Source organism: Aythya ferina, assembly GCF_964211825.1.
Source record: "Aythya ferina genome assembly, chromosome: 21".
Classification (NCBI taxonomy): domain Eukaryota; kingdom Metazoa; phylum Chordata; class Aves; order Anseriformes; family Anatidae; genus Aythya; species Aythya ferina.
This window is the reverse complement of record NC_140319.1, coordinates 5,735,496-5,756,634: the sequence shown is the minus strand read 5'-3', so window position 1 is coordinate 5,756,634 and position 21,139 is coordinate 5,735,496. Positions and strand designations below refer to the sequence as shown.

The 21,139-nt window shown below is 58.6% G+C and overlaps 2 protein-coding genes across 3 annotated transcripts in view; one reads left to right on the top strand and one right to left on the bottom strand.

Annotated features, from left to right (window-relative positions):
• The window catches only part of NOC2L (NOC2 like nucleolar associated transcriptional repressor), a 33,928-nt gene extending 30,556 nt beyond the window's left edge, over nt 1-3,372 (bottom strand). The window contains exons 1-7 of the mRNA XM_084495025.1: nt 3,285-3,372; nt 3,046-3,183; nt 2,340-2,511; nt 1,896-2,024; nt 1,161-1,281; nt 511-601; nt 42-120 (exon numbers count right to left, since the gene is read on the bottom strand). Coding sequence (XP_084351151.1) covers nt 42-120; nt 511-601; nt 1,161-1,281; nt 1,896-2,024; nt 2,340-2,511; nt 3,046-3,183; nt 3,285-3,304 — 750 coding nt within the window. The 5' untranslated portion in view covers nt 3,305-3,372. The remainder of the gene's footprint in view (nt 1-41; nt 121-510; nt 602-1,160; nt 1,282-1,895; nt 2,025-2,339; nt 2,512-3,045; nt 3,184-3,284) is intronic.
• Nucleotides 3,373-3,799: 427 nt separating this feature from the next.
• KLHL17 (kelch like family member 17) lies at nt 3,800-20,673 on the top strand. Of its 2 annotated transcripts, XM_084494829.1 has the most exons (12): nt 3,800-3,864; nt 10,905-11,154; nt 11,531-11,652; nt 12,082-12,303; nt 13,069-13,185; nt 13,495-13,708; nt 13,826-13,970; nt 14,167-14,334; nt 14,647-14,735; nt 15,363-15,436; nt 16,688-16,869; nt 17,421-20,673. In XM_084494829.1, the coding sequence occupies exons 2-12, from the start codon at nt 10,944-10,946 to the stop codon at nt 17,647-17,649; spliced, it is 1,773 nt and encodes a 590-aa protein (XP_084350955.1). In that variant the 5' UTR covers nt 3,800-3,864; nt 10,905-10,943; the 3' UTR covers nt 17,650-20,673. The 2 variants fall into 2 exon arrangements, with proteins under 2 accessions (XP_084350955.1, XP_084350956.1); XM_084494830.1 differs by lacking the exon at nt 3,800-3,864 and having other exon boundaries at nt 6,039-11,154.
• Nucleotides 20,674-21,139: the final 466 nt, after the last annotated feature.

Below are 21,139 nucleotides of genomic sequence, written 5' to 3'. Positions count from 1 at the left end.
CAGATGAACCCTGAGAACACAAACATGCTGGAATTTCTTACTTGGATCGTACAGGTCAGGTACATTCTTATGTCCAGCCGCAGCTTGCTCCAAATTGGGCTGCTGGAAGGGAGGACCAACCTGGAAGCAAACAAGAGTTGAGTTTAGCTTTAAAAAAAAAAAAACACAAATTAATGCTTCAGTAACAGAACAGGGAGTTCGCTTTCTTAGCATTGCCAATGAGTAAAAAAAACTGCTTGTAAAGCAAAAATTAAAAAAAAAGTAATGATTTTGTCACAGATGCAGAGAAGCACTTCTCACAGCATTACAAAATTTGATTCAAGGCAGAGTTCAGCTTCCCAGCCATGTACCCAGGTCTCAGACTGATTCAGCGGCCTTAAGACACCCCAAAATTCAAACACAGCCTACACCAGCCAGGTTTGTGCAGCAGAAAGGTAGAACTGGAGCTTCTAGAAGTAAAGCCCCACCAGCTTTCTCTCACCAGCAGTTCTCAGATCTCCTCAGACTTACTTTTGTTTGTTCTTCGGGGCTTTTATAAGCAGCAGCTCTTGCAGGCAGTGGAAGAGGTCCCGGACACAGAAGGACACAAGGGCATTGAACACTGTTTAAAAAAAGTCAAAAAAGCATTTGTAAGTGACTTTCCACATATTCCTGAATTCTCAGCTAACCTGAGAAGAGCTCTCTAAGGAGATGAAGCCACAGGAGCCTTCTCTACTCTCCACATGAAGAGCACCAAGCACAAAAGCAGCCCAACCCTTTATCAGAGGTCTATACTACCAGCACTCTGACCCAAAACATAACGGGGATTCAAAGGTACTTTTTAAAGGGTTGCATAGGTACTTTTTATAGGGTCACATGGGTTATAGAATGGGGTAAAAAGACAAAACAGCTCAGTAAAATTGGTTCTAAGAGGCCACAGCAAGAAGCAGCAGAAAAAGTTGTCCAAAGAACTTCAATGTGAGGATTTCAACAGAACTAACTTTGCTCAAAGAGATATAATCCCACTCCCACGAACATGAAGATAAGCCACTCACGTGAAACTTACCCTTCCACAGGCTTTGTTAACTCCCGTCTGTACTTATTCTTTTCTAATAGCTGAAATTCCCCTACCCAAATGATCTATGGGTATATTTCACACAGAAGCATGGCAATCAACTCACCTGCAGCATCAATGACTTTGTACTTGCTAGGGTCAGCCCCTTCATTATCTCCTTTGGTAGTTGCTACGGCCGCTTTGAATGCTTGAGTGATTTCATGGAAGAGCCTCGGTGTTAGCCGTCTCTGGGGAAAGAGCAAGACAAGCAATAGTCAAACTCTGAAGCACTACTGGGACAGGAGAATTGGAATTACTGGAAGCCTGGTTGCAAAAATAGCTCCATCCTTTCACGTGAAGAAAGGTGTGAAGACAGTTAACAAATGGCAGCAGCCTTCACTTGCTCTAAAATAGGTTTCTAGGACATTTAATTGGTTGGGGGATGAGGAACAGAGACCTAGCTGCAAGCAATTATCCAGCCTGACCTTTCCCTCCCCCTCTTGCAGGCAGCAAGCTATTTTATCACTGCACAAAATGGGACTTCAGAGAAGTTCCTGGAACTGTCACAGACACAGCACTTAGCAAGGCAGGGAACAAGAATTAATCATCCTGCCTTTTTCTGAGCCGTTCCAGTTTCTCCAGCTTCCCCCCTCTGACAGAGTCAGAGTAATCTTGCAGCCCAAGCAAAAATTGCAGACAAATCATATTGAAATCACAAGAAATCTACGGGCAGGACTGTCACCATCTTCTCCGTACTTGTGAAATACGAACAAAACCAAAGGTGGTCTTTTAAAGGTGGTGACATGTGGAAGAACATTAAAGGAGAACACTCCAGTGCCTTGTATTCTAGCTCCCTGCTCACCTCCGCAGCTTTCTTCCACTCTTCAACCATCTTCAAGCTGACAGGAATGGTATCAGCTTTCTTGTGTTTGGCTGTTTTACGTTCGTCTTCATCTTCGTCTTCATCTTCTTCATCTTCATCACTCGCTTCCTAGGAAAGTTTTTTATGAAGACCGAGTAAATGCTTACAGACTTATTTTCTGGCCCTGCCTCTTTTGCTGAGAGGCTGCTGAAGAGGAGAGCAGGCAGCAGCAATTGTTATTAATTCTGTCAGCAGCACTTCATGTAAAGCACTAACAAAATTAAGGTTACCACAAATTCCCAAAAAAAGCTCCTCCCTGGCCACCTGCACCACCATAGGCCCCACTACACTTTATCCCTGCACTGAAACTCAAACACTTAACATGTACTTCATTGATTTCAGCTGAAATAATTGGTTCCAGCAGCCCAAATTAACGCCTGGTACCTCCAGCGTATCAGGTGGCACATGCAACCTCTCATCGTCCTCATCAGAGCTGTCTGAGGCATCAAAGTTCAGCAGAGTGCGGTCGTTTTCTTCCAAAAACTTGTAAAACTCGGGGTCCTTTTCCTTCAGCCGGGAGAGCTGGTCTTTGTGCTCAGAGGCCTTCCCCTTCTTCCTGGTAGATGAGAATTAATGGGTGTTAATTCATTAATTCACTGCTCGAGCTTCTGCTGGGGCTGGAGGGAAAGCACACAGCCTGGAGGCAACGAGGTGCAGCTGGGACTAACGGGATTGGTGAGGGGTTTACCAGGGCTGGGCTCCCACCTGGAACACTTTTAACACGCATTTTGGAGGGCTTGTTAAGGAGTGTTTTAATTGGGGATTAAGGAAAGCTGAAGTTTAATTGAGGAGTAAGAACAGCTGAACCTCGTGGCAGACTGAGGCTGTGCTGGGCTGATGGAGGTACCGGCTAGAGGTCCTGAAGAGCAGATTACGAAGGAAAAAGTCATTTTATTTAAATTTTCAGGGTTATTTTTGTAAACTTCTTAAAATAAAAAGCAAGAAAACGTTGATATTTAACGCTGAAGAACCCAGAAACCCACCCCACGTGAGCAACCTGACGGCAGACCCTCAGCAAAGTCCCCCCGGACACAAAACCTCTCATTTTCCACCCATTTTTGGCTCCCGGGCCCCGCAGCCCGGCCCTCACCTGGCGGCCGCCTGGGGCCGGCCCCGCTCCCGCTGCTTCGGCCTCGGCCTCGCCTCCTCCTCCTCCTCCTCATCACCCTCAGGCTCCGACTCGAAGCCGGCCGCGAGGAACTCGTCCACGCTCAGCTCCGCCAGGCTCCTGCGGGCCGGGAGGGAAGGGGTTAAAGGGGTTAAAATGGGGTAAAAAGGGGTAAAAATGGGTTAAAAGGGGAGGGGGGGGGGCCAGGCCCAGCCGCTCACCTCCGCCCGGTGCCCGCCATGCTGCCGCCCGCGCCGCTTCCGCTCCCACAATGCCCCGCGGCGGGGAGGGGCGGGGCTAAACCCTCAAAGGGAAGCGGGGCCACCGTAATGAAGGCGGAGCCACGCCCACTGAAGGAGAGGCCACGCCCATTGAGAGCGAGGCCACGCCCATCTAGAACGGAGCGTCGCCCACCGAGAACGGAGCCGCCTTGCTAAGGGCGTAGCCACGCCCACTGGCGGCGGAGCCACGCCCACTCAATCCGGACGCGGTGGACTCAGCGCGGAGCCACGCCCACTAAGAGCGAAGCCACACCCCCTATAAAAGTAGCCACGCCCACTAAACGCGAGGCCTCGCCCACTCAGCCCGGACGCCGCTAACTCATCTCGGAAGCCACGCCCACTCACCCCTTAGCCACACCCACTAACACCATAACCACGCCCACCGCCCCCTAAACCACGCCCCCTTGCGGGCCTTTCCCCTTCTCGTCCCCTCCCTAAGCCCCGCCCCTTGCCCCGCCCCTTGCCCCGCCCCGGCGCGGGCAGAGCGGAGCCCGCAGCCCCGGGCACCGGCAGCGGGGCCGTGAGTAGGGGCCGGGGGGGGGGGGGGGGGGCACGGGGAGCACCGGGGGGCTGGGGGGGGGACACCGGGGGTCGAGGCGCTGGGACCCCCCCCCTGTGTGCAGCCACCCCCGGGGGGGTGAAGGGCACCGGTACTGCGGGATTGGGGCGGGTTTGGGGGGATTTGGGGGGATTTTAGGGGGGTTTGGGGGATTTTGGGGGATTTTGGGGTTTTTGGGGTTTTGTCCTCTCTGCGGTGGGTGGTGGGAGGTGTGTGCCCCGCTATGGTGTCCTCAGGCCTGGGGTGTTCGCTGCTTGGTCGCGGTGTGGGGGGGGATTTGGTAGCCCCCCGGTAGGGTTTGGGGTTAGGGAGGGGTATAAAGGGTGCTTGGGGTTTTTTTTTGGGGGGGTCCCCGTCACCGCCAGCAGCGGGGTTCAATGGGGACGGAGCCCCCGAAAGGGGCAGGGTGCTCCCGGGGTGATTCAGCACCGGGAGGGTGAGCGGAAACATTCGGCTTTGGGGAGGGGGAGGAAGGATGGGGAACCCCCATTAGGGTCCGGTCCGACCCCAATGAGCAGGGGTCAGGCCCCAGCGGGGCTGGTTTTAGGGTCGGGGGTGAGGGAGGCTGAGATGTTGTAGGGGACCTCACGTGCCTGTGGACGCCGGTTCCCCAGCCCCCACGTGGGAAGGTTTCCTGCTGTTTTCCTGGTTTTTGGGGTCAGGGAGGAGGGTTTTTGTTAAATCCCAGCCAGCTGCCGGCAGAGGAGGAGGATGTTTGGGGGAGAAGTTGTGCTGCAGGATGAGGACGGGGACGTGGAGGGGCTGTGGGCACCCTGGGGTGCCTCTGGGGTGCAAGGTCTGGTGTTTAGGGCGCTGCAGCGATCCCATATGTCGAGTTTTCCCTCCTGGTCTGGTGGAGATGCATTCAACGGGGCAGTACCGTGGGTGTCTTGGGTGTAAAAATGTGAATTTCCACCCCGAGGGCTCACCGAGTACCCAAATCAGAGCAGGGCAGGAGCTGGCGAGGGTGGCAGTAGCCCCAAACCTCTTGGGTTGGCCACCTGGGATCCCAATGGGGTCACTCCTTGTGCCTGGGGTTATGGGGAAGGTCTCTTGATGTCCCATCTGTGGGCCAGGGGCAGCTTGGTGGGCAAAAAACCCCTTTGCAACCCCTCACGGGCAGGAATTTGAGCTTTTTTGTCTCCAATTCCCAGTGTCTGGGTCCCTGCGTGGTGGCCGGTCCTTCACAGCTCCCCCAGCGAGAGGTTTTTTGGGATTTTTCCCCTGCATCCCCACCTCGCTTCCATCGCTCACACCGGTGACAAGGCCACGAGGCTCCAGGGGGCTGCCCCCGCTGGGGACGGAGCTGTGGGGATGCCAGGAAGGGGCATTTAGGGCGTTCCCAGCCCTGGGTGGAAGCAAAGGGCTTTGATTTTGCTCAGATTTTGGGGTGCTTTGTGCCTCGCCGCAGCTGGAGACCCGCACATTTTGCATCTCCAGGCCTCTTTACGACGGACTTTTTCCATTTCTTCTTCCTCCCCGGTGTGGGAAGCCAAAACTATTCGGGTCCTGGCCCCGGTGTGACCCAAGGGTTGGCACAGGCGCCCCTAAAATCCCTCAGCCACGCAGCCCTGCCTGGAGCTGCTGCCATCCCCTCCCTGCAGGGCGCTGCAGGGGAAGCTGGCTGCAGGAGGAGCTGGAGAGGGTGCACGAGAAGGGTTTTTGCCCAGCGAGCCGGGCTCAAAGCCTTTCTTTTTTTGGCTACGGGAATGTCCTGGTGCCGAGGTTCTGCCTCGCACCCCCTTTCTCCGAGCAAATTTGCTTCGGGGAATGAGCTGGGGGCAACCGGGAGCTGCTGGGTGCTGGGTCCCCAGGCAAAACACCCCGGGAGAAATGGGAAGAGAAGCTTCCATCAGCCCCACAACCTCACTGATTCCAGCCCAGGGAGCTGCTGGCGAGGTCAATGTGCTCAGTGCCCTCCTCTGCCCGTGCCGGAGAGCTGGCAGGGGTGTGCGCTTCTCCCCTGCCCTCCCCAACCCCCTCGCCGAGGCTCCACGTCCTCTCTGGCAGCTTGTCACTTCTCTGCAGATGTCTAGACAGGAGGATTCAGCGCGTGGCAGTTGTGCCTAATTCATTTAAAAAAAAAATAAATAATAAAAAAACCCACAACACAACACCCTACGGAGAGCTGGGGATTCTCAGCCCTGCTGGCTCGCGGCAGATTTACGCAGGATCCACGGCCTGAGGGTTTGGGGGACAGGAGGAGGGGAAGGTGAAGGGGTTGGGATCGAGGTGCACGTCGTAGCAGCCGGCTGTCCTTGCAGCTCAGCACAGCTCCTGCCCTCCACGGTGCCCATCGGGAGCTGGGAGAGGGGCACCAGGCACCCGAGCCCTGGTGCCAAAGCCAGCTCCGTGCCCCTTTGGGTCGTATTTCCAGCAGTAGTTGCAGTCCCGACCTGTGTATGGGGTTGTTTTATGGGTATTTACTGCCGTAAATCAGTGCTGGTGGTGGCTGGACCCGCAGCTTGTAGCAAAAAACAAAAAAAAAAAGGAATTTGGGATGCCGGATTTGGGGCAGGAAGGGCAGGTGGGGTTTGTCTGCTCGCGAAAACAGCCCCGGCGTCTCCGAGATGCCTGCTGCGAGAGGATTACTGATGCAAAAATCCTGCTAGTCATCCTAAAGCTCCTCCGCACCGGCTTCAGAGCCGCGGAGGGGATTCACCAAAAGGGGCTGGCCGAGCACGGAGGAGCCCTGCGCCCCGCGGGACCTCCACAAAACCCCGAGGAAAGGGGAAAATTTGGGCCGGCAACCTTCCCGGCTGGGTGTCCGGGTGCTGCTCTCCCTTTGCGGCAGCACAACAGCAGCTATTGTTGCTGCCGGCTCAGCTGCTTGTGTCTTATGACTGCTGAAGGGAAGGAGCAGTCCCCGGCAGCACATCCTCTGCCTGCTCCACGGGGGGAAGAAGAAGCTGCTCGAGATGCTGGGTGCACCCAGGGGTTCCCCGTGCCCGCCTTTTGGGGCTCTTTCCCTGAGTTTTGCCATTTGTCCGGGCTCCGTGCGGAGTGCTGCATGCAGGAGAACAGCCTGGGAGCTCTCTCGGAGGGGCTACAAATAATAATTGTGAGGGATTGGGGTAGGGGAGAGGAGAATGCACTTGGAAGCAGCAATTCTCTGCTTTTTGACCCCGCCACCAGCTCCTTCCTCCCCAGCCTCCCTGCCCGTGCAGGGCCAGCCTTGCTGTGCGTGCCCCAAAGCAGGGCTGTGGGGCTGGTTTCCCCAAAACGGGGATATGAGGGACAGGGCGCACGTGGGAGAGAGGGATTTGGGCATAAAATGCATCAGGCCTTGGGGAATATCGTGCCCTAGAGGAGGGCACAGCAGCACCTTGTCCCCAGCACCCAGCCAGCTGCACAGGATGTCTCCCCGCTGGCCCGGCGGACACAAACTCTCCATCCAGGGCCACCAACAAAAAAAACCTTTCTGCAGGGCCTTCCTGGGGAAAGGGCAGCCCCCGAGCTTCTCCCGGGAGGATGCTCTGTGCCCTGGCTATTGCTCAGCACGCTGCCTTTCACTCTCAGCAAAATATGTTTTATTTTTTTGTGTGTGTGTGCGCGCGAAGCGAACAGGCCTCCCTTTGGGCAGGGATCGTTTGCATTAATTAACGGGAGCCGTTATGCACGGCCACGCTCCGTCGCTTGGGAGCCAAACAAACGCCTTCTTTTTATTTGATTTGATTTGATTTTTTTTTTTTTAATTTTTGTCCTAACCTAGGAGTTAGGACAAGTCAGCCGCTGCGGAACACGTGCGCCCAGGCTGCCGCGTGCTCCACAAAAGTGGGTTTGTGTTTGCATCCCCCCCGCCGGAGCCCTGGACACTGCCTCCCTGTCTCTCGTGGTCCCGGCGCCGTTCCCCATTAATTATATCTTTGCCGGGCTCGTCTCCCTTCGTTTCCTGGGAACGAGGGTTTACAAGGAAATGAGGAATATTTAGTGCCAGCGAGGCTGGGAGCTCGGGGAGCAGCAGTGGGGTGTCCTCTCCCTGTTCCCCCCCCCCGCTGATTATATCCTGGCTGGTTAAAGCCGAAAGCTCGGATGGGAACGAGTCATTTCAGAGCAGAAGGAGCTCTGGGGATGGGGCTGTACCCCCTGCAAGCCTTAAACCAGCCCCACGCCGGTGGTCTCCACGTTTTGGGATGGGGACCCTTCCCCACGGAGCCCGCGGGGCACAACCCATGGGGCAGGGCATCAGCTGCCGGCCTGCCTGCTTCGGTACCCCTGCAGAGCTCGGTGTTTCTATCACGTTAGGTGGTCGTGGCTGGTGTTTTTCTGGCATTTGAAATGGGAGCGTGAGTGTGGTGCCCCCTGGCACAGCAAATCAGCCTCCTAGGGTTGGTCGTTGTGATTCACCTCTCCGTGCGCTGATGCACGCTGCCAGGAGGGGGGAGAGGCTCTGCAGGAGCTGTTTCCCTCTGCAAATCCCCAGGGAGGGACTGTCCCGTGGGCTGGGGATGCTCTTGGGATGCCGGTGGCACTGGGGTGGCTGGGATGGGATCTCCCTGGGGTGCTGCTCCCTGCCCGGTCGCTTCGTAGCTGGCGCGGCACGGGGCAGCAGGGGCGCGGGGGGCACCGGTGGGGCTTCACTGAGCTCTTTGGAAGCTCACTGCAGGGAGAAATAATGTCCCCCTTGTCACTCCCAGCGTTTGTACTTGCCCAAAGTCACGCAATGACTCAGTGGCAGGGCTGGGAAGAGAGCCCAGGACTTCCGACCCTCCTTGGAAATGCATCTGGTGGCTGGAGCCGGAGATGCGGCGGCATCACGGGAACCTTCAGCCCGCCGTGCGCGCCCTCTGTGGCTCTCCCCGCTGCTGGAGCCGCTTCGTGTGCTGCCCTCCAGCCTGCCTGGGGAGGCACAGCGTCCTCACGGGGCTGCCAGCACGCCGAGCAGCACCCCCAGCTCCCTGCACACCTCTCCTCTCCTGTTTTATGCCCCGGCACTGCTCGGGGGGGCTCTCGGTTACAGCTGGGGCACCGCCGCCGTAGCGATGGGGAGCAGTGTGCTTGGGGGGGCATCACACAGAGAATCAGGCTCGCAGCTAGGGGAATAAAGGAGAAGCAATGTCTGCTCTCTGCCTCTAAACCAGGCCTGGGAAGGGAGCTGCAGAGCCCGGAGAGATGCTAAAGTGCTTTCGTGCAGGCGCCTCTCGCCGCGGTGTCCACACGCGTTACCTGGCGCACATGGGGTGTCCCGGGGAGGTCGCAGCTTTCTGAAAGCTCAGCTGAGGGGCTTGGGAGGAGAAGGCCGGTTAACGCTTGGGATCCTCTTCCCTTTCAAGGGCACAGCAGCATCCTGCTCTCACTGCTGGGAGGTGTTCGTTGTGTGCCCCTGAATCCTCCTCGCTGTCACTGCCGTGGGGAATCTCATGTCGCACTGATGATGCGAGGAGAAGAGGGCATCGCAGGCCTCCCTCCCGCTCTGAAAAGCTGTTTATTCATCTTTTTCCCTCCCCCAGACTCTCGTACACGACACAACTGCTATTTAAAAACGGATAGATGGCTGCTTTTCGTGGCTGAGCAGGCACAGCGTGGTGGGCTTCTATTTTTAGGCCGAGCGCGGCTGGCGACGTGGAGGTGTCGCGAGGAGCAGGGAGGCGGAGGGGATTCTCTCGCCGCAGGGATGCGGGGGCAGGCGATGAGCGCAGCACGCTGCCTTTCTTCCTCCCAGCTGCCTTTTTCTCCTGCTGCCTCCCCCGGCTCCCTCCTGCTGCTCTCTTGTTCCCTCCCCACTCCCCCGGCTCGCCTTTGGGTGCCGCTTGCAGGGAGGCAGCCAAATGCCTTTTGAAACGCAGGCAGGAGGCTAGATGCTCACGGCATGGAAAGGAGAAAAAAAAAAAAAAAACATCTTTGCACAAAGAAATGCCCTTGTTTAGGCATTTTTTGTTTTCTGAGAGCTCAGCAAGCTCACGCTGCTGCTCCCTGCGTGCCCAGAGGCGTGCGCACAGGCTGAGCTCTGCATCGGGTCCCGGCCACCCGGTCTCTGTCCTTTGCTGTCTGTCCATCCTGTCCTCCTCATCAAACGAGAGCTGTTTGAAGCCCAGGGCTGGCTGCTGGAAGGACAACATCAGCCGGGGATGGTGCAGGGGGGCTCGGGGCTCTGCTTTGCCCCCTCTGCCCATTGGGACCGGAGCTGCGGTGCCGGGGCAGGATGGTCCGGGGCAGCCCTGGGGTTGGATGTGCCTGGTTAGAGGACACGTGGGGGGAGTGAGACCAGCACGTTAAAGCCTGTGTTCCCTGTTCCCGTAAAGGAAAGCTCAGTCTTTGTCCAAAAAGAGGCTTGAAATATAAAAAACTGAGAGAATTGAACCCCAAATCTGCCAGGTTCTGTGCTGGGGTTGTGCAGCTCCGTGCTACGATTGCCTTTGCCCTCTGCCTTGTCCTCCTGAATTGTTTTTGGGCAGCTCTTTGGGCTTCAATTCTGAGGGCAGGTGCACCACAAACCTCCTGGCATCTTCTGGAAGCAGGAAGAGAACCAGCACAGCTCAGAGGGCTGCGGTCCATAACGCCCCTCTTGCATTTGGGATCATGGTATTCCATGCTTGTGGTTTGCTCGGTCTGCCCCGGGTTGTCGTGGTCGCTGTCTCGAGGGGTTTATTTTAAAATGTGTTCGGTCAGTGCCTGGTGGGACTTGTGAGACCAGTGCTGGGGATGTGATGGAGACGCACACGGCCAGGCTGATTTGGAGGTGGTGCAGCTGCACGGAAAACCAAGCGTGATCACGTACATAAAGCAGTGCCCTTCCGAAGGCGGGGAGGAGGATATTGATCCAGAGATGAGCACAGCAGGGAGGCAGTGGGTGCCAGCACTGCCACAGAGCAGCGAAAAGCCTTGGCATCACCTTGCACAACTCGTGTCCCTCCAGGGACCGTCCTCTCCCCGTTCCTTAGGAGCAGGGTGCTGCTTCCCTGGCAGGAGCTGCTCTTGCTCGGGGTCTTGGAGGAGGGTCCCATGGGAACCATTGGGGTCTGGAGCTGTTCTGGGTAACGCTTTGTTTCTCCTCGTCCCAGGGACGCCGAGCAGGGAGATCCCAGCGCCCACCCGCAGCCATGGAAGGCGGCGTGCAGCTCCTCAACCGCGACGGCCACAGCATCTCGCACAACTCCAAGCGGCACTACCACGACGCCTTCGTCTGCATGAACCGCATGCGGCAGCGCGGGCTGCTCTGCGACATCGTCCTCCACGTGGGCACCAAGGAGATCAAGGCCCACAAGGTGGTGCTGGCGTCCTGCAGCCCCTACTTCCACGCCATGTTCACAAGCAAGTAGTCTTCCTCTCTTCTTCCTCTCTCCTCCGTGGCGCGGTGCCCCCAGCTCCCCAAACTTTTTGTTTTTTTTTTTCCGCAATCCCCTTCCCTTTCTGCCCTCCTCCTGCCTTGTGGAAGGGTGATGCCCGTGTATCATCTCGGTGGGCGAGTGCATTCCTCATTGGGCTCCCTCCTGTGCAGCACGCTGCCCGTAATCCCCTTCCCAGCTATTTTGGTGCCCGTCCTGCAGACGTGGACCCCGTTCCCTGCTGCTTCTCCCCACTGGGGCTGTGACGCCGGGCTGTGGACGCGGCTTGCTGCGTGGACAGCCAAATCTTCCTGCGGGGAGGCAATCCCGCTGAGGGGGCTTTCTCGGGGTGTTGCCCCCAGATGAGATGAGCGAGAGCCGCCAGACCCACGTCACGCTGCACGACATCGACCCGCAGGCCCTGGAGCAGCTGGTGCAGTACGCGTACACGGCCGAGATCGTGGTGGGCGAGGGCAACGTGCAGGTAGGAGCCTCCCCCGATCCTTCCTCTCCACAAAGCTTGCCTCCTGGGGCTCTTCTCGCCCTCTTCTCAGGACTTTGGGCTGTCCTTCTGTGGTGCCACCTGCGTTGAGCAGTGGTTGGGGAGCTCCTCTGCCCTCCTGAGCCCGGACATGGGGTTTGTGCAACTGCCTCCTTAAAGCAATATGGCAATGGGCAGCTCTAGCCCCGAGCATCTGCCATTTCCTAGCCCTTTGGGGTATCGTGGGCGTCCTTCTTGGCTCTTTTTAAACTCAGTCCTGTCAGAAACAAAGACTATCTGTCCTCTATGTGCTTGTGTGCATGAAGCCGCTCACTAAACCTCTTCTGCCATTGACCTGCAGTGGGATAAGGGTGAAAATGGTGTTTCCTTGCCCTGGAAGCTCCTTTTTTCCCCATTCTTTTCCACTGCCAGACACTTCTTCCCGCTGCCAGCCTGCTTCAGCTCAATGGTGTGCGGGATGCTTGCTGCAAGTTCCTCCTGAGCCAGCTCGACCCATCCAACTGCCTGGGGATCCGGGGCTTTGCCGACACGCACTCCTGCAGCGACCTCCTCAAGTCTGCCCACAAGTACGTCCTCCAGCACTTCGTGGAGGTGGCCAAGACAGAGGAGTTCATGTTGCTGCCCCTCAAACAGGTGAGGTGCTGCTGGAGAGGTGAAGGTGTGAGCCTGGCGAGGCTTTGCTTGGTTTATCCTGGCAGGCACGGCCAGGAGCCCGAGGGACCCACACAGAGGGGACAGGGTTTGGCGGGGAAATGCAGCCAGAATCTGTGCTTTGGTCCTTTCTGTTGGATGGGGAAACAATACGTGGAGGAGTGCTGCCAGACAGCGAGCTGAATCCCCTGTGAAATAGGGCCGGGAGGCTCGCAGGGAGGATAATTGCTGGTGCTGATGCTTGCCTCTGGGTGCTCTGCCCTCTGCCTGGGAGCACAAAGGGACACGTCTCCCCCATCCGTCCTCGGGGCAGAGGGCAGGGAGCATTTCTCCACCTGCTCCAGCTCTGTCATCCTTTGGCAGGCGAAGCGAGCCTGCTGGGAACAGCCAGGGCACCTGGCTCCATCCCATGAAATATTGAAGGGACGCGTGCGGGCAGAGTCGTCTGCCTGAGCTCACTGATGCTTATTGGAAGTGTCAGGCACTGCAGCAGCTTCAGACACAGAAAGGGAGGGGGGAAAACGAGCCGAGGAGGGTGGCTGAGGGCAGAGCTGGCTCCGCACCCGTGCTGCAAGATCCTTTGGATCCTTCATCCAGCGGCTGTGCACCCCTCGGCCCCCAGCATCTGCAGGGGGCTGCTCTTTGCCTCTGCCAGTGCTGTTCTGGCCACTCAGCCGTCTGTGGGAATAAATCCCTTGGTCCCACGCTGTGCCAGCTGCCACTTGCTTTTTCCATCCCTCTCTGCAGGTGCTGGACCTGATTTCCAGCGACAGCCTCAACGTGCCGTCGGAGGAGGAGGTGTACCGGGCTGTGCTCAGCTGGGTCAAGCACGACGTGGACAGCAGAAGGCAGCATGTCCCCAGGGTGAGGGACTCTGCTGGGTTCAAGCCAGCTCCCAGCCTCTGTCGGGGTGGAAACGTGGGCCTGGAAGAAGCTGCGGGGTGGCCAGAGGGCAAAATGTGGGCAGCAGAAGGGGATCAGCCCTGCCTGCAGACTGGCTGAGCTTTCCTGTGCGTTCCCCAACAAGGATCTCGAGCAAACGTGATCAGAAACCTCAGAGCCTCCTGGCATGGGCACACTGGGTGCAGGAGGGCTCTGCAGCCCCATGGCGAGGGGTCATTGCTCATGGGATGGGTGCACCCCGCTGACGGGACGCGACCCCTCTCCCTTCAGCTGATGAAGTGCGTGCGGCTGCCCCTGCTGAGCCGGGACTTCCTGATGAGCAACGTGGACACGGAGCTGCTGGTGAGGCACCACTCGGAGTGCAAGGACCTGCTGATCGAAGCCCTCAAGTACCACCTCATGCCCGAGCAGCGAGGGGTCCTCAGCAACAGCAGGACGAGGCCGCGGCGCTGCGAGGGGGCCAGCACCGTGCTGTTCGCCGTGGGTAAGGCCCCGCCGGGGAAGGGGAGATCACCCCTTCCGAGCGGCTATCCTGGAATAAAAACCCCTTTCTGGGGGTTTTGGGGGCGTTGTGTGCTCTGCTTTGCCCTCCCGTGAGCAGGTGGGGGCAGCCTGTTCGCCATCCACGGGGACTGCGAGGCCTACGACACGCGGACGGACCGCTGGCACATGGTGGCCTCCATGTCGACGCGCAGGGCCCGGGTCGGCGTGGCCGCCATCGGGAACAAGCTGTACGCCGTGGGGGGGTAAGGACGAGGGCAGGGGGACATCGGGGGGGTGTCACCACCTCCGCACGGAGCCCTCTGTGCTCCCAGCCTTGGAAGAAGCTGGGGTGGTGACGGGGTTGTGGCCGTGGGTTTCAGCAGCGCGCGCCCAGCCTCTCACACGTCCTCTGTTGTGGTGTTTTTGTTTGTTTGTTTTGTTTTATTTTTCCCTGTACAGCTACGACGGGACCTCGGATCTGGCCACGGTGGAGTCCTACGACCCCGTCACCAACTCCTGGCAGCCCGAGGTGTCCATGGGCACCCGGAGGAGCTGCCTGGGCGTAGCGGCGCTCCACGGGCTGCTCTATGCGGCCGGGGGGTACGACGGAGCCTCGTGCCTCAACAGGTAGGGGATCACCCTGCTTCGAGCTCTTCCGATGCTCTTGCATGCACTGGGGAGCCCCCACATCTGCTCCCAACAGACAACCCAGCCCTGGTATAGATTTCTTGCAATCCAGCCAGGCCTTCCAGTGTCTTTGTCCCGGGGGAAAGCATCCCGTAGCCCTCTCCCACCGCAGCCCGTGCCCTTTGTTAGCTCTCCCCTCCCTTTTTCCCAAGCTTTTTTGGGAGCTGCCCCCTGAGGCTGTGTCAAAGGGGCTGGTGTGGGCTTTGCCAGTGTCACAGCTTGTCGTGTTCCTGTGTCCCTGCCCTGCTGCAGCGCGGAGCGCTACGACCCTCTGACCGGCACCTGGACGTCCATCGCTGCCATGAGCACCAGGAGACGCTACGTGCGGGTGGCCACGCTAGGTGGGTGATGGCACGAGGACCTGGCTTCGGTGCAGACCCTCTCCTGCCTTTCTGCTGGTTCCTTTTCGTGTTCTTCCAGTCGCTGCCTCGCCCTCCGCGGGTTCCCTAGCTGCGGGTAACCCAGCCGGCCCTCTGCTGTGTGCTCCTGGCGTGCTCCCTGCCTTTGCCTTGCTCCTCAGCCTCCCTCCCAGTTGGGTTCCAGCCCGTTCCAGCAGCTCCCCAGTGCCCCCCCGACGTGTTCCTCAGCTCCTTTGTGCCCACTTCCAGCTTGGAGCACGAGGGCTGGCCGTGGAGGATCTCCCATCCCTAGCAGGGAAGGGAACACCTTACGAGTTTCCTCTTAGTTTTCCCTTTTGACAAGGATCAATTCCCTTCCTGACGGTCCGAGCAGCAGTGTGGGGTCAAACCTGTCTCTCCTGGGGGTGCCATGCCACGATGTCTCACGACTCCAACCGAGTGACTTCTGTTCCTAAGGAGGATGCCGTGGGAGAAGCATTACTGAAGCCACGCGAGCCCCCTGGGGAGCGGGGGGCACCCGTGGGGACACCCCATGCGGTGTTTGTGGGGGATTATGCGGGGGCTGGGGGGGCTTCAGCTGATCCCTGCGTGTGTCTGATGTCTTTGCAGAAGGCAACCTCTACGCTGTTGGGGGATACGACAGCTCGTCCCACCTGGCCACGGTAGAAAAGTATGAGCCCCAGGTAAATCCAGCCTGGTAATCCTTTCATTTCTCTCCTCCTGGTGGGTGCTCTGCAGGCAGAGAAGGGCCACATGAGTTGCTGAAGGAGGTGGTAGAAGGCGAGAGATCTGCTCTGAATGGTTTTGGAGCAGAAGTTTAAGCTGTGACCACGTCCTAGCAAAGAATTGCAGGGGGAGGGGAGCAGAAGGGGTGCCCAGCTCTGAGAGCTCCCTCTGAGGTTTTTATCCACCACATCCCTCCATATCCTCGGTGCCCGTAGGCCAGCTCAGCTTCTCGAGGAAGAGCAGCTCTCGTTCACATCTCCCAGCTTCCAGCCCCAGGTTTTTTTGCTGCGTGCTCACCCAGGGCCCTTAGCAGGGATTGCAGTCGGCTGGGGACACGCGTTGGGGCTGGGGGCTCACAGCTCTGTTCCAGCAGGCTGCAGAGCTGCAAAAAAAAAGTTCAAAAAGCAGGTCCTGGAGGTTTTCTGCGAGCTGTAAAGCCACAGCCATGCCTTGTAGAGGTTCGAAATAGCCACGGTCCCATCCCCATGCCTGGTTTGGCTGTGCCATGCCTGGTGGCTTGGCACTGAGCTCTGCTCAGGGGGTGGCAGGGCTCCTGCCAGCTGGGGCTGTGCTTTCCCGAGCCTGTCGGCAGAGGTCTCCTGGGGCCTCACACTTCTTCCTGCTGGAGATTTGTTTCCTTTGCTAACGTTGGGTTGGTTTGACAGCTCTTCTGGAGCCGCAGGAATGTCCCCGGACCCTGCATTCGCAGTCCTCCCAGGTGCTTAGCTGGGAGGGAGGGCAAAAACCTTCCCCGTGGGGGCTGTGAACAGCAATATTTTGCTTCTCTCCTTCAGCAGGAGCAAACCAACCCCATGCAGCACTCTCCATCGTCCCGTGACATCTCTGCGATGCCCCCAAAATGCTTTTTGAGAGGGACGAGAGGGGGCTCACGGCGTGCTGGTGTCTGCCTGCAGCCCAGCTGGAGAGCTGGCTTGGCCCCGTGGGGCTGGGGCTGAGGAGGCAGCCAGCAGTGCTGCAATCCAGCTCTCTCTGCAAGCAGCTCGTGGCCTCTGCTCCAAATAACAATATCGGGAGGGTTCCTCCTCGCTCGCCCGTTGCCCTGACCTCTTTGGATGAAGGGGAAAGAGCTGGGGGCCTGCCCAAAGCGTTTTCTGGGGGGAGGGCTGTTAACTCAACATGGGTAGAGCAGGGGTGAGGGGAAGATGATTTGTACCGGGGCCTCACCAGCAAACATTGCCCCCTCCCAGATCAACACCTGGACGCCCATCGCCAACATGCTGAGCCGCCGGAGCAGCGCGGGGGTGGCCGTGCTGGAGGGGATGCTCTACGTGGCCGGCGGCAACGACGGGACCAGCTGCCTTAACTCCGTGGAGCGCTACAACCCCAAAACCAACACCTGGGAGAGCGTGGCGCCCATGAACATCCGCAGGTGAGGAGCTGGGGGCCAGGAGCTCGTCCCTCCGACAGCTTGGCTGCATTTGGCACGGCGAGCGGCGCGCTGCAGAGCATTGCCCCAGGGGCTGGATGGCCCTGCAGCTGGCTGGCTCCGTGCTTGCTGCACAAAGGCAACCCAAGCCACACGTCCTGCTGCTCTGCAAGGGGTTTTGGGGTGTGTGTGGGTGCCAGCAGGGACCTTCTGCAGCGGGCGTTGTCTGCTGAGGGATTGATGCCCGGCTCTCTGCGTGGCTGTACAGATTTGGGTGGCGTTGCTTGGCTGCGGGGAGGATTTTAGGCTTGGAGGTCCAAGGATTGGAGGCTCCTGTTATTTAGAAATAACACATCTGCAGCGGGAATTGGGTACCGGAGTGAGGGGAAAGCCTCAAAGCTCCGTGCTGCGCTCTGCCATGAACGCACGGTCTCTTTTCACGGGGCATTTATGAGGCCGGGCACCCCCTCCAGTGGGGTGGCAAGGACCCCCCGTGCCCCATGTGTGCTGTGCTGGAGCCTCACAGCCCCGTGGTCTCTGCCCGGTCCTTCCAGGAGCACCCACGACCTGGTGGCCATGGACGGCTGGCTGTATGCCGTGGGTGGCAACGACGGGAGCTCCAGCCTGAACTCCATCGAGAAGTACAACCCGCGCACCAACAAGTGGGTGGCAGCCTCCTGCATGTTCACCCGCCGCAGCAGCGTGGGGGTGGCGGTGCTGGAACTGCTCAACTTCCCACCCCCTTCCTCGCCCACCCTCTCGGTGTCTTCGACGAGCCTTTGACAAAGGAGCAGGACCTGCCCTACCTCCAGGGGACAGGGGCGCCTGGCGGAGCACCCGGCCGCCGTGGCCCGCCCCGCGGGGCAGCCGGTCGTTGTAGGAGGAGAGCGAAGGCGCCGGGTGCCACCCCCAGCCCCAACACCCCCAGGGACCCCGGAGCCATCCCCGCTTTCGTTGCACGCGTGGGACCCTCGCGGCGCTCAGAAACGTGCTTCCCGGTTGAGCACCCTCCTTCCAGGGGGCGAGGAGAGGGGGTGCCCTCCGCCCCGTCCGCGGACTCATCTCAGCGCCCTCCCGAAGGGTGTGGATTTTCCTTTGGGGAGGGGAATCCCCAAACCATTGCTGCTTTTGGGATTCGGACCATCCAGCCGGTGCCACCCGGGCGAGCACAGCCAGCCGTGGAGGCTCCCCGGAGTCCCGCGGGGTGGCAGAGGTGGACGGCGCTCCTCCCGGGGCCACGGCCGAGTGTGCAAGCGCTCCTCCGAATGTCACTGTAGCCAAACTCTTTACCAAGCCTATCGTGCACTGTTCAAGACTCTGAGGCCACCGCATGGTTCTCAATGGTGTCTGACTGATGCCTTAAAATAAACGACTGAAGCCCAGCGAAGGGACGGGGGCCTGGAGGAGGCGAAGTTTGGAGGCAAAGCTGGATGCAGCATCCAGATCCCTCGGTGTTTCCAGGCTCGACCTCATTCCCAAGGATCCCAACTGCCCGTCCTTTTGGGGCGGCCCCAGACGGGTGGATTGGCCTTGTTCGCATCGTGCCCAGGTCGATGTCCCGGGTTCAAGTGGCCGTGTGGCTGCCTGCTCCCTGCACGTGCCCCTGGTGTGTGCTCTGATGGGAACAGATCATCCTGGCTGCTGCTCCCCTCTCTGCAGAGCAGGTTCTGGGTTCGTGGGAGGGGGCTCGGTTCCTGAAGGAGAAGGGTCCAGCCTTCTGAACGGGGAGGGTTGCCTGGTGTTACTTTTTTTTTTTTTTTGTGTTCATTTTTCACCTTTTTTTTTAATTTGAGTGCCAGTATTTTCATTTTAATTACTTCGTATCCCTTTATTTTTTCCGCCCTGCCGGTGTTCCCCATCCCATCTGCTTTCAAGGCAGCAGAAGGGATGCAATTACTTTTCTTAATGGTTGATGAGATGATGACTGTGTCCTGGAAGACGTTCTCTAAAGACGTGTGGGTGTGTGTGCGTGTGTGAGAGACCATATGTACAGCGAAAACAGCATGGAAGGGACCATGTGCAATTAGCAGCTCCCCGGCAATTAAGCAGCCACTTTACCTAAAGGTTGAATAAATTAGCACTGTAAATCACAAGCCTGTCCTCCCAGACCCGCCTGTGCCGCGGGACCTCCTGGGTGGTTGCTTAGGATGTGATTTCGGTGCGTGTGCTGCAGGGCGTGCGCGTTATAGGGGCACGACAACCCCTGGTACCTCAGCGGTGTCCGTGTGGGGCATCAGAACATGCTCTGAGCGTTTGTTTTTTTTAGACTTTATGCCTTTAGCCGTGTGCCTCCGCTCCTTCTTGTTCCCCATGCACAGGATTCGCGTTTCACTTGTGTTTGGCCCAAATTTCCAAGGGGCGCGGGATGTCCTGCTTTCTCTTCTCCTTGGGGTGGGAAGAGAGCTCGGGACTCCCCAACTTAAGGCGATTTGCCCCGCGATCTGATTTCTCCCGGACAGGTGCCTGCATGTTTTACAAGCCCATTTTCAGTGCCTAAAGTTGGACACCTGAAATTACCAGCTGCTCCTGAAAACCTAGACTGCTTCCATCCCCCCCCGGCCTCTCCCCCAGGACAGTCTGGGCTTCTCGGGCTGAGGAGGGCGTTTTGTTTCCCCGAACAGACTTGAAATCTGCCTTTTGTTCCCCTGCCACTTCCCCAGGCTCTGCTGGAGCCGGCCCCAGCTCAGCAGCTCTCCCCATCCTGCAGATTTACACCCTGCAAGTGGCCAGGAGGCTCTCGCAGGTTGCCTTTGGTCAGCACGGCGCGGGGGCTGCCAAAAGTGGAGGCACTCGCCTGCTGCGTGTGCAGTAATGATGAATTCATGAAACCCACGTTGCTGTGTGTGTGAGTGTGTGCGTGAGAGAGGTCTCGATCCTTTTCTTCCCGTTCCTGTCAGCAACATCAGGATTTCAGTCTTTTGCGCATTCAAGGTGCCCTGGGCTTTAGGGTCCCCTGTACAGGAGGATCTGCTCGCAGAAAGGGGCTGGTGCTGGGATGCTGAGGCCAGTGGAAGGAATGGGAGAAGGGGAGCTGCAATCCTTAGCAATTTACTCTAGAAAAGGGGTGCAACGCTGCCCTGCCTCCTGAGGGTCAGGGGAAGGGGCAGCGGGACTCCTGCCGCCCTCCGGCTGGGTCCTGAGCAATACCCCGGGGAGGAGGGAGCCCGTCGTGTCTGACATCCTAACTATGCAGGTGCTCACGGCTTCCCCCGAATGGGAAACGGAGGAAGGAAAGGGCGAAATCGTTCCCCAGAGCACCCCAACCCCACACTGTGTGGACACGAGGTGTCAGCATCTGCCCCGGGGCGATCCCGGGGCTGGAACTGGTGCTGCGCGCCCCTTGCCTCGGCGGGGCTGTGCGTCTGTCTGTGTGTCCGTCTGTGCGTTGTACCCTGTCCGAGCGGGGAGGAGAACCCGTCCCGACCCTCTGCCAGTGTTAGTTCAGTGGTGTCTCGCCCCAAATATCCCTCGTGCCCTTTCCCACGTGAGTTTTCCCCCCGGCTGAGGGGCGGCTCCGGGCTGGGTGCGGCGATGCGCTTCGCCCACCGACCCCGCTGAGGGTTGCAGGGGGATGGCCAGGGTGGGCAGAGCCCCGACCCCACACGGGGCAGGGGTTTGCTTGGCCATCCCGGTGGGCAGCCCCTGTCTAGCCATGTCAACCCGTCGTCACTTTGATTTCTCTGTAAGTTATCCGACTTATTTATGTGGAACTCTGTTTCTCCGAATTTTTTGCACTACGGGGGACCGGGGAGGGGATACAAGCAATACGAGCCAACGTGGACAATAAAGATGTTTTCTTGAATACAGGACCCTGTCTTCTGCAGCCTTTCTTCTCGCTTCCCTGGCCCTGCTAACACAGAGACAGGCAGCATTGCCCCGTGCAGAGGGGCTGGGAACGTCCTCCCCAGAGCAAAACCAAGGCGAAGCTGCTGGTGGTGCTGGAGCCCACTGGGAAAAGCCCAGCCTGAGCCATGGGGGCTTTAAGGCAGGCTGATTTACGCCTCCCTCTGCCTTGAAATTCCACTTGGGGCTCCCCAGGAGTCCCGATCTCCAGCTCTGCTGACAGCTTTCCCCTGCAGTGGAAATGAGAACCAGCCCAGAGCCATCCCTCCCTTCCCTCCAGCTGTCCTGCCCGGGGGCAGGAGCTGCTGCCTGGCCCCTCCACGAGCTGCTGCCACTCACTGCTGGTTAGGGGGGGGAAAATGCCAAACCCATTTCATGGGGAGGGTGAAAAGGGCAAGGAGAAGCTGCGTGGCAAGGGGTAACCACATCC